General features: G+C 34.7%; 1 protein-coding gene across 1 annotated transcript; it reads right to left on the bottom strand.

Moving 5' to 3' along the window:
• Window positions 1-2,739: 2,739 nt before the first annotated feature.
• LOC123673541 (alanine--glyoxylate aminotransferase 2, mitochondrial) lies at window positions 2,740-10,880 on the bottom strand. The gene is made up of 8 exons (XM_045608094.1): window positions 10,721-10,880; window positions 8,885-9,069; window positions 8,114-8,237; window positions 7,616-7,804; window positions 6,890-7,180; window positions 5,360-5,581; window positions 3,055-3,303; window positions 2,740-2,994 (listed from the first exon to the last, which is right to left on the bottom strand). The coding sequence occupies exons 1-8, from the start codon at window positions 10,796-10,798 to the stop codon at window positions 2,899-2,901; spliced, it is 1,434 nt and encodes a 477-aa protein (XP_045464050.1). The 5' UTR covers window positions 10,799-10,880; the 3' UTR covers window positions 2,740-2,898.
• Window positions 10,881-11,534: the final 654 nt, after the last annotated feature.

The following is an 11,534-nucleotide window of genomic DNA, read 5'->3' as shown; positions in this document are numbered from 1 at the left end:
ATCACTTTCAAATAAACCCTCATCTTCATAGCGGAGCATGGTGAATCTATGTAGCACTGTTTGGTTTATATACACAACGCCATTTCTCGGGCAAACACAGAGTTATTATTAAATGTTAAAAATGAATACAAATACCTAGTACATAAAACCATAGTTGAATATATCGGTAACTAATGGAATGTTAAAATCTCGAAAAGAAAATCCCTGCATATACAGGGTGTCCCGTAAAGACCACGTCAAACCAGGGGAGAATGTAGAACAAAAGATAACCCACCTGCTATGACAAAATTCCCATTATAAAAGTCTTACCGTTTTGGAGACATTTTTTTTTGGTACAGGAAGACTCGTCGCTCCTAATGATCTTATCAAAAAAATCTGGATCTGCATGATGTTTCCGCAAAATTTGCCGGCAAAATTGAATTTCGTTGAGGTGAATAATTATGCTAGTAATATTTTCGCACGTAAACAATTGCCATTGTTCACTATGTAATGCAATATCGAAGATTTCTTAACAGAATTGACAAACTTGATTTTGTCAGAAACGTACCCATTTGGATAAAAACAGCCATATCTTTTTTCTTTGAATAACAAATGACTTGTGTGATACCTCTTTGAAATCACTATAAAATAGACAATTTATTGGTGTAATGTGCAGCAGTAGGTCGGTACTTTTTTTTCTACTACGATGGGCTAAACTTCATGAACAAAATAATCCACTACCAAAATTTCCATTAAAAATGTTTCTCATAGCCCCCCTTTAAAATGTTCGGAGGATGTTTTTAACGTAAACGTTAAAATCATTCTTCAGCAATATTTAACTGAAAAAATTAACCAAAAAAAAAATTCAAAATTGTACCAACCGTAAGGACAAAACTATTGAAAGGGGCAAAAATTCATTATTTTCAAAAAAAAAATATCTCGAAAACGGTAAGACTTTTATAATGGTAATTTTGTCATAACAGGTGGGTTATCCTTTGATCTACATTCTCCCTCGATTTGACGTGGTCTTTACGGGACACCCTGTATATTTATCATCGTCTTACGTTAGGACTATATCCTGTTACTTTCTGCTTGGAACGTAGAGAGCCAACTTTCTGCCATATTTTTAGTGGTTGTCCTGGTGGTCGTTTGACGTCTGGTGGTTTTTCTGTTTTGGCCAAATTTTCTTCAGATCTCATGCGATCTACATGATCTCTCCACCCTCTACGTCTCGCTCTAACCCATCTTACCACATCTTGAACCCCACACTCTTCTCTGATAAACACATTTCTTACTTTGTCCAGAATTGTCACACCTTTTAACATTCTTAGCATTTTAATTTCTGATGTTCTTAATATGCTTGTAGTTTTCGATGTTTCAGTATGGGTCTCATACAGGTCTTATAAATTTTCACTTTGGTCTCGATATACAGGGTGGCCATTTGAAAACGAAACAGACGAGATTACAGACGAAATAAAGTTTTTCGATAGAAATGCTCGGACAGGTCGATTTCTGTTTCGAGGGGGACAACTTAAGATGTAGGTTACGGACGCATAGCGCTTCAACCCTTGCTGCTACAACCCCCACCCCCAATTTTTGAATAGGGAAGATGGGGTGAGTGATACCTCAATTTAAAGGTATTTTTATACTGATTTCAGCACAGTAATTGTTTCTTCATTTTATGCATTAGTTCTCGAAATATTCATGCGTTAGTTAGTTAGGAAGGAAGCCACAGTCATGGTTGTTTTGAAGCTCAAAATGTCGATTACTACAAGTGCCATGAAAACACCACTTCATTTTCAAATACTTAGTTAAGAATATTTCGAGAACTAATGCATAAAATGAAAAAACAATTACTGTGCTGAAATCAGTATAAAAATACCTTCCAAATGAGGTATCACTCACCCCATCTTCCCTATTCAAAATTTGGGGGTGAGGGTTGTAGTAGCAAGGGTTGAAGCGCTATGCGTCCGTAACCTACATCTTAAGTTGTCCCCCTCGAAACAGAAATCGACCTGTCCGAGCATTTCTATCGAAAAACTTTATTTCGTCTGTAATCTCGTCTGTTTCGTTTTCAATTGGCCAACCTGTATATTTGTTCCTCCGTATATTATACCCTAGATAACCTAATATACGGTTGGCTCTATTCGCTCGATTTTGATCTTCGTTTCTGGGATTTCTATCACTTGAGAGTTCTATTTCAAGGTATTCGAACTTCATTATACTTGTTTTATTATTTTGTCATCGATACCAAGTTTGCAACTTATGGGCTCTTTGAAACAACCATTTGCTTGAGTTTTTTCGGTGGATATGGGCAAACTTGAATTCTGTAGCACACATCGTAAGCCTGCATAACAACCGTTGGAGATAATCTTCACTTTCTGCCATATAGCATCAGCTTAACATAATATTTTAGTGCTTTGATTGCCCTTTTCATACCCACCATTAGTTTCTTTGACATCATTCATCATCTCCTCCATGATAAGGTTGAAAAGCAACTATACTCAATGAAGTAAAATGTCGATGTTAACTTCTCGATGATCAGGGTCTGCAGGAATATCCTCAAGGCACTCATAATCTACTCGATCATGATCTTCATAGGGCCTGTTCAGGAACCCAATTTACTTGGACCATTAAATCTAACAGTATGAAGTTTACGCTCAGAGCATTCCTCACCTAGTTACTCATTAGTCATATCAGCCCAATTAATGGTAAAATATTGTTGAATTTGTGAAGAGACTTTGAAATTGAAACCAATAATTCACTTAAAGAAATATAATTTATTATTGCCATTCTCGACATTTCATTTCACTGAAATGATTTAATAACATTCTGATTGAATAAGTAATTATCCAATATCAATTCATTATAACGATATCAAAATAATTTTAACAAAAGTAGGTACCTATATACTCCATTTTAATTATCAATAGCTGACAAAGCTTCTTCCATGACTGAAAGAGTGAAATCAGCATCTTCTTTAGTGATACACATTGGTGGTTTAATCCGTACAACCTGCAAAAAAGTAAAATTTTCAATATCATCACGTCCTATGAAAAATACACTATCACGCACATTTTTATCATGTCCTCCAATACCAATCAACAGACCCATTTCTCTGCATCTTTCGAAAAACAGACCAAATTTTTTAGGACATAACGGCTTCAGTTTGTTATCTTTCTCCATCATTTCAACACCTATCATTAGGCCTTTGCCTCTCACGTCACCGATATACGGTATTCTCTTCTTCATTTCTGTTAATCCATTTAGCAAATAAGTGCCAACAACACTACAGTTTTCTTGCAGCTTCTCTTCCTCAATGATCTGAAAATCATACAATAGTCACGAGACTTGAAACAAAATTAAATAGATCTCAACAGAGAAATATTGGAAAAATTACTGAAAGGTAAAAGTTAATATTTTTGCCCACCAAATACTTAAAACTTGTATCATAAGATCTATAGAGACTTTTTGGGGTATGTTAAAAAAAGTGTCGGAATATAGATGATAGTGAAACCAATTGAATAAGTTTGTTAATTATGTATTTCATAGAGGAGTGCAATTATAAAAATTAAAATACCCAGTTGCTTCGTAATTCAATCTCAAAACTATGCAGCTATGGCTTGAGGCATTAGGTAAACAATTTTTATTAACCATGATAAGAGGCCAACAATTGCATAAGAAAACCCATAAAACGAATAATAAATAGAGAAGATAATTGATATATCAGAATTCCAGTGGCAGAACAATCTCGAATCCTGAACTGAATATTTTTTATGATAAAATGTTCCTCAATTCCCAACGTAAGATATATCGAGAACTCTGTGTTGATAACAGCAAAGACTTCGGTATTCATAAAATCAAGATGCAGCGAAAAACGCCAAGCGTTGTCACAGGTAAAATGAATTTAGTGATCATACGGTGTTTTCAAAAATGCATCTTCAATTTCAATATGGAATACAGTCACCTCATTTTTTGTGTACCTTGTGCAGAAACTAAAATCTAAAATTTAAAGAAGGGTACAAAAGAGCTAAGAACAGTACAAAAAACTGGATTTCAAAGTTGGCAGGGATTGATCTTCATGCTTACTCCCACAAACACGGCGTTAATCTAGTTTACCGTCCGATGAGAAAAGAATACATAATTGAATTATTTCAAATCTATTTCTTTCTATTGATAGGTAACGGAGGAATTGCATCGTACACGATGTTTAAAAAGTATTTACAAATCGTGTACGATGTACTGGTATTACTCCCGTTACCAACCAGGTTGTTCGGTGAGCAAGGCCGCCTCCAGGACCGGCAAACCGGACATTTTGCCGGGGCGCCAAATTTTAGGGGCGCAGTCAGTTAATAAAACAAGACATATTTTTTTGACACAAAACTGTTTTCTTAGAGGAAATTCCACTCTATGTAGTAAAATAATAAAATTATCCGGGGCCAATTTTTTTTTAATCCAATAGGCGCTCTCAACTATTATTATGAAAACACAAATAGGTTCTTAAATTCACCTTTAAGAACTACGTCGTCTTTTAACTATATACTTATAGAGCGTCGTACTTCTAAACAATGCAGGACGTTTTTCGATTAAATCGACAAAACGTCCTTTGATAAATTGGACAAGGTGAGTTTTACTCAAAAAATTCGATTTCATATGAAATTGAAAAGATGCCTGTTTCAACGAAAATTGACAGAAATTTGGCAAAGCCAGGCGGCAAAATTTTATTTTGCCGTAGCGCCAAAATGTCTGGCAGCTGCCCTGTCAGTGAGACATTTTGCCGGGGCGCCAAATTGTAGGGGCGCAAAGTCAGTTAAGAAATTACATATATTTTTTGACACAGAATTTTTCTTAGTAAAAATCCCGCACTTGGTAAAATAAATGAATTGCCAAGCACCAATTTTATTGAAATCGAATAGGTGCTCTCAACTCGATCAGACCTCTAGTGAATCCATGATAGTTCTCACAATTTCGGTCATACAATCCCAAACTTGAAATAGTCCAACGAAATCCGATGAATAAGAACTCCCGCCTATAAAGCAGGGCAGCGAAATTTTATTTTGCCGGGGCGCCAAAATGTCTAGCAGCGGAATTTATTTGGTTTTTTACTTACTGTCTTTGAAAATTAGATGTTGTTTATCATTGGTCCTAATTTCCGAGTAGTAATAATTATTTCATATAATTATGCTAGCATCCTTGACGATCAAAATATTCACAACAGTACAAAATAACGCAAAACCAATTCAGAAACTAAAAAGTTCAGCTCTTAGTTTATTTTAGTTTGAAAAATTCCTCAAGAGTATATGCTGATCTAAATCGTCATAAATAATAACTGATGATTTTACATTGACACTGACGACTGGTCAATATTAAATAAGCTTACATCCAAAACAGCCAAGCCGACAGCAGATGCTATAGCTCCTCCTCCGAAAGTATTGAAATGAGATGCATTCGTCAGTGCATCCCCAATTTCTTTAGTTGTCACTACTGCGGCTAAGGGATATCCATTTCCTATTCCTTTTGCCATTGTCACTATGTCTGGAATAATACCATGACCTTCGAAACCCCAAAAATGTTCTCCGGTCCGACCAAACCCAGTTTGTACCTTAAACATTCGATTTTCAATAATTAGAATTTTCATTGATAGTATTGGTGTACAACTTTGCTTCCGTCGTTTTGCAATAGATGATAAATGGTAGTCGAAATAAATTTATTGTAGATGTCATACAATAAGTTTAGGTAATTGTAAGCATAAAGCCATCGAAATATTAGTCGATTTCTGTCTGCATCATAAAGTTATTCTCGATTTAACATGTCAGCTTACGAGGCAAATCCTCATAATTTGCGGGAGCTTTCAATTTTCTGCTTTAATATGACAAAATCTGCGGCTGAAGCTCATCGAATGCTCTCAAATACCTATTGTGAGGCCGCTATTAGTGAAAGAACGTGTCGAAAGTGGTTTAGCAAAACGGTGATTTTGACTTCGAAGACCAGCATGGCGATGGAAGAGAGAAGGTTTTCGAAGATGCAGAATTGGAGGCATAACTTGATCAAGACTCGTGTCAAACGCAACAAGAATTGGCAGGATCATTGGGAGTGACTTCTCGCGCCATTTGTGACTGGAGACGAAAACTGGGTTCATTACAATAATCTCAAGCGCAGGAAATCATGGGGATATCCCGGCCATGCTTCCACGTCGTCTGCCAAACCGAATATTCACAGTTCCAAAGTCATGCTCCATATTGGGACCAACTCGGCGTAGTGTATTATGAGTTGTTAAAACCGACTGAAACAATCACAGGCGATCGTTATCGAATGCAAATTAATGCGTTTGAGAAGAGCATTGAAAGATAAACGGCCGAAATATAACAAGAGACATGATAAAGTGATTTTAGAGCATGAGAATGCTCGACCCGATGTTGCGAAAGTGGTCAAGACATACTTGGAAATGTTGAAATGGGAAGTCCTACCTCACCCGCCGTATTCTTCAGACGTTGCTCCCTCGGACTATAACTTGTTTCGATCAATGGTACACGGACTGGCTGATCAGTACTTCCAGTCTTATGAAGAAGTAAAAAATTGGATCGATTCGTGAATCGCTTCAAAAAAATGACCAGTTTTTTTTTCAGCGCGGGGTTCATAAGCTGTCCGAAAGATGGGAGAAAGTAGTGGCCAGCGATGGACAATACTTCGAATCATAAATGTATAACCAGTTCTTCACAATAAAGCCTGAAATTTCGGAAAAAAAAAGGGCGAAAGCAATGATGTACGCCTAAGTTCAATAACAATCTTTTGGTGATATTAAAATGATAACCTCATTTTGTAGAAACAGTAATATAGGAACTATAGGAACCAATATTTAAATACTAAGATGAATAAAAAACAACAAATCATTGATCAAATTAGACTTCACCTCATCTGATATGAATAGTCCGTTATTCTCCTTCACTATCCGATAAGCCTCCTTTATGTAATTTTTTGGAAATTGCACAGTTCCTCCAACACCTTGTATTGATTCAGCAAAAAACGCTGCAAGTTTTCCTGATGGTACCACACTTTGGAATTCGTTTTTCAATACAGAGATATACTTGTCGCAAGCTTCGCATTGGTCTAGTTGACATGAACATTCTCTTGAGGTTTGCGATACGCTATCCCTGCAATTAGATCCTCCCCAAGGTCCTCTAAATACATCTGGATTCATAACCTTGAAAAATTTATATATCATCAAATATACATATTTCTAAATGCCAAAATAGTGTTTTTGAAAAGTACGATATAGCACTGTTTCCGAGACCAATATTTTTTTATTAATATAGGAATTAATGAAAGAAATTTCAGAATCAAAAAAAAAAGTTTAAGGACACATCCCTCAAGGAGAAGCACTAATCGTAGAAACGTTTGTTTCGGGCTTTAGTCCCTCACCAAAACGATGAAAAAGTGTTGGGATGAGCAACACTTGAAGGCAAACAACAAACAGACGGTGTCAACAACAGAAGACACAAGTGGGTGGCTGGCTTCTGTTGTTTCCCACCAAGTGTTGAATGTTGAGACTACGATCTGCGCTTCTCCTTGAAGGACATGTCCTTAAACTTTTTCTTTGATATTTCATTAATATCTGGTAATGACCAAAGCTACTTACGGAATGAATACCTGCAGGTGGCACAACGGTATATTTATATTGAGCCAGAGACGTTAAACCCATAGTTTGATATGACATTCCATGGTAACAATTTTTAAGAGATAGTATTTCGTTATTTTTTGTATATAATCTTGCCAGAAGAATCGCTAAATCATTGGCTTCTGATCCACTGTTCAACAAATAAACTACCTAGAAAATGATATTCATATGGCCTGGGTTGCCAAATTGGGGTATTTTATCCCAAATTTCGGTGACTTTTGGTATTCAGAGAAAATTTGGGGATAATATTTCTTTTAAATTAATTTTTGGGATTTTTCGGGGGGGAAACATTCAAATTTGATGTTATTAATATGTCGAATTGTTCGCTTAATTTCATTACTATTTATTACAGGAAATACTAGGTACTCTCGAACGAAATTATGAAACAACAAACTAGGAGATTTTTAGAAAAAAATCAATATGAGCAGCATAAAAACATAAGCTAATTCCTTTACTTACTTTCAGATCTCCAGGCATTTTTTCAGCCAATCTTTTAGAATATTCAAATAATTTCGGATTATGATAAAGATTTGATACATGACCTAGCATATCAAATTGATGTTTAACAGCTTCAGAAATTCTCCTAAAAATAATAATATGTATGAAAATTTCAAGCATTTTCTTTATAATAATTACGGAAGACTTTAATAATTTAATAATATTTACTGGATTTAGAATCACAACGATTATATTTTATAGTTGATAAATTTCGGTTTTAGGAATTGAATGGATTCTGTCTTCAGTCTACAAACAAAAAAAATAATACTATGAACATGTGAAAGGTTCTAAAGTATCAACAAACTTTTGAATATTCAAAATATCACTTTTAAAAGCAATCAAAATAGGCCACAATTACATTTTCAAATAATTCCCTGATTAGAGACCTACTAGATTTTATGTATTACCTACCTGAGAAATACTTAATTCTTCAAAGAAGAAACTGTTAATAAAAGAGACAATAAATAAAAAACAATAATATTGTACCTACTCGGATGGCCCAAGTACTAATATTTCACTACGAATTGTCACAAGTATATCAGAATTTCTGAAATTCCAGATTCCAATAATGTAGTTATTCATCATAAAATTCAAATCTATCCATCCGGAAGAACTCTTGAAACTCTACCACTCAAACCGAATACCCATATCAAATTTAATCAATATAGAAGACTTTCCCATTCCTATAGTAGACTGGCAAGTATTTTTTTCAATTGAAATCAACATACTCACGGATGACAATGTCCCACAGAAACTGTACAAATTCCTCCAAACATGTCCAAGTATTTCTTACCATCTTTATCGTACAACCACTGCATATGACCTTGATGAAGGAGCAATGGTTTTTGATAAAGGGGTTTCAAAACAGGATTCACATTATTTTTCCTAATCAATGATATTTCTTCAACCGATGGGCCCTAGAAACCAACGAAGAAAAATATTATTTTCAAAAATTCTAACTGTCTCATATCCACATGATTAATCCTAGATTTCGATTACTTATGGTTGATTAATGGGCATAATACGACTAGGATTTCTCTGAATATGGCCATTCAAGATTAAAATTTTCTCTTTATTTTATTAGACATAAGTAACATGGTATTTCTCAACATTTTTCTGCCAAAAACCCATCATATATAGGTTTTGCCGACAAGAGTAAGAGCTTAGAGTTTTCCCTCTAGAAAACTTGGTATTGTTGTTTTTCGTCAGTATAAAACACCCAAGTAAAATAGTCATAATATTCTTTAATTGGAGGTGCAAAGGAAAATTAGAGATTCCTTGGATATTTTTGAGAAGAAACCTATAATCAATGTTTCTTGTAGTCTTGCTATTTTGTGATGATTATACCAGTTTATTGAATCTTTATTGATCTTCACTAAAGATTGAGTGAATAAGTACCAAAACTTATAATTCTTCTTTCCTCATCACAGCTTACTAATGGATCCATATAATAATAAATCATAATATAGATTTTCCTGAGGATTACTAGAGAAATGTTTGAATTTTTTTTTCTCAAAATTGGTAGGAAATACGACAAAACTACAAAAAACCAAATAGTTTAGTACTGAACCGAAGTTTTTTTTTACATTTTTCATAACTACCAGTGGTCCACCAAAAGAAAGGTCTGGAGGAAAAAAGTGGACACTGTTCCAGAAAAAATATCACTCTAATAGATTTGCATTTGGAATTTGCATGATGAAACCTTCAGATTGGAATATCTATGCCAAATTTCAGTTATATATCTTGTGGAGGGAAGGTGCTATGAGAAAAATGTTTGAAAAAATCAAACTTTAACACCCTTTATCTTGAAAACAAAGCGTTTGCGGACCCGCGTTTATTAATTAAATTTTTGATTAAAATGATCATTTCCATTTGTACCTTCAATTTAGGAACATCCTGTTCAATAGAAATTTTGCCGTCAAAAAAGGTGAGTTTGTTGTTTCGAAAATTTTGGGAATGAAATTTTTTTTTCGATAATTACAAGCCGCCCATGCGAGTATTATGTAAATAAATGAACATGACCAAAAATCAACAAACTTTAATCAATAAAATCACAAGAAAAGCATGTTTGTAGAACAAACTTTTCACGTTGCTTAATTGAAAATTTGTAATTTCAATTTTAAAGTCAGTGACAGTCAGTGAAGTTAGTGAATCGGTGACAATCAGATACGCTCGAGTTGAAATTTCGCGAGAACCTCAGAGTTAGGAATTCACGGCTTGGCTTGATATTCAAGCTACTTGACTCAAGCTCAAGCTCAAGTTGCTTGAGCTTTACTTGAAATCAACTCAAGTCAAGTAGTAGTTTTTCAATGTTATTTTTCAAGTACTTGATAAATGAAAACTTGACTTGACATTGAAAATCTACTAATTGACTTGGACTTGAGTTTATTTCAAGTCAAGCTCAAGCTACTTGAGCTTATGTTATGTGGTCCCCAAGGGTGCGGTTACCGCATGAATGAATGAGCGCTCAAGAGCTCCCATTTTTTCTACGACATGGGATATTTTGTGATGTATGAGGAGATAAACTATAGTTCAAAATTTGCAGTATTTATCTAAATAGGTACTGACCTTGTAAGGGCTTGGTTTGAAAGAAGTCCTAGGTGAATGAAGATATGAAGAAAATGTTCTTATTAGATATCTGTCCATATTGTTCAATACCAAAAACACTAATGAAGAAAATCGAATATTTCATAAAGTCATTGTCCCTACATTATATCAACAAATTAATTGTATTCATATCGATTCTATTCAAATGAACACGAAGATAAATGTTCAAGGTTAAATGCGACCCCAAATTTCTATTAATTTATACTGCAATATGCAGTGGCGTAACTACATCATCGAACACAATGCCAAATCTATTGAATAGCGCACCAGTGAATCATTGAATGGGACACCAGTTAATCATTGAATGGCAGTGGCGGATCCAGGAGGGTAAAGCCTAGTCGAAATATTTTTAGTTTTAGAGCGGAATCACCTTTCAATATAATCGAGTAGGACCTACCAGTGATCAGAAATGTGTAGTTAACGCATTTACTCCAAGTTTATTCATACGACTCGATCACTATAACTTTTTTTGACTGATATTTTTTAATTATTGTGATATGCAGAATTTTCCTTATTTGTTTGTACTATTTTTGTTATATTATGTTGACTTATTTTATTTTTGTGATCGTTATATAAGTTCCGACTGGTTTTTTCATGAAAATGGAACTTTATTGTGAAAAAATGGTTACAAATGAATCATTCAAAGTATTGCCTATTGTTAGCTACAACTTTTTCCCATCTTCCATGTTTTGTCCACGTTTCGTTTCGTGGACTTTATCACAACCAATCGCAATTCTAGCAATTTCGTAGATGGGCGAAGCCTGAACACGGCTCG

The sequence above is a fragment of the Harmonia axyridis genome, chromosome 2 (assembly GCF_914767665.1).
Source record: "Harmonia axyridis chromosome 2, icHarAxyr1.1, whole genome shotgun sequence".
In the NCBI taxonomy this organism is placed as follows: Eukaryota; Metazoa; Arthropoda; class Insecta; order Coleoptera; family Coccinellidae; genus Harmonia; species Harmonia axyridis.
The sequence above is the reverse complement of the archived record's forward strand: the minus strand, read 5'-3'. Positions and strand labels throughout refer to the sequence as shown.

Bases quoted from the DNA above. Each gene is read 5' to 3' on its own strand.
- LOC123673541 (XM_045608094.1), bottom strand. From the start codon at position 10,798: ATGGACAGATATCTAATAAGAACATTTTCTTCATATCTTCATTCACCT. The intron at 7,805-8,113 runs GTAAGTAAAGGA...ATCATTTTCTAG, and splicing joins AAATGCCTGGAGATCTGAAA to GTAGTTTATTTGTTGAACAG. The intron at 5,582-6,889 runs GTGAAGTCTAAT...CGAATGTTTAAG, and splicing joins GACTATTCATATCAGATGAG to GTACAAACTGGGTTTGGTCG.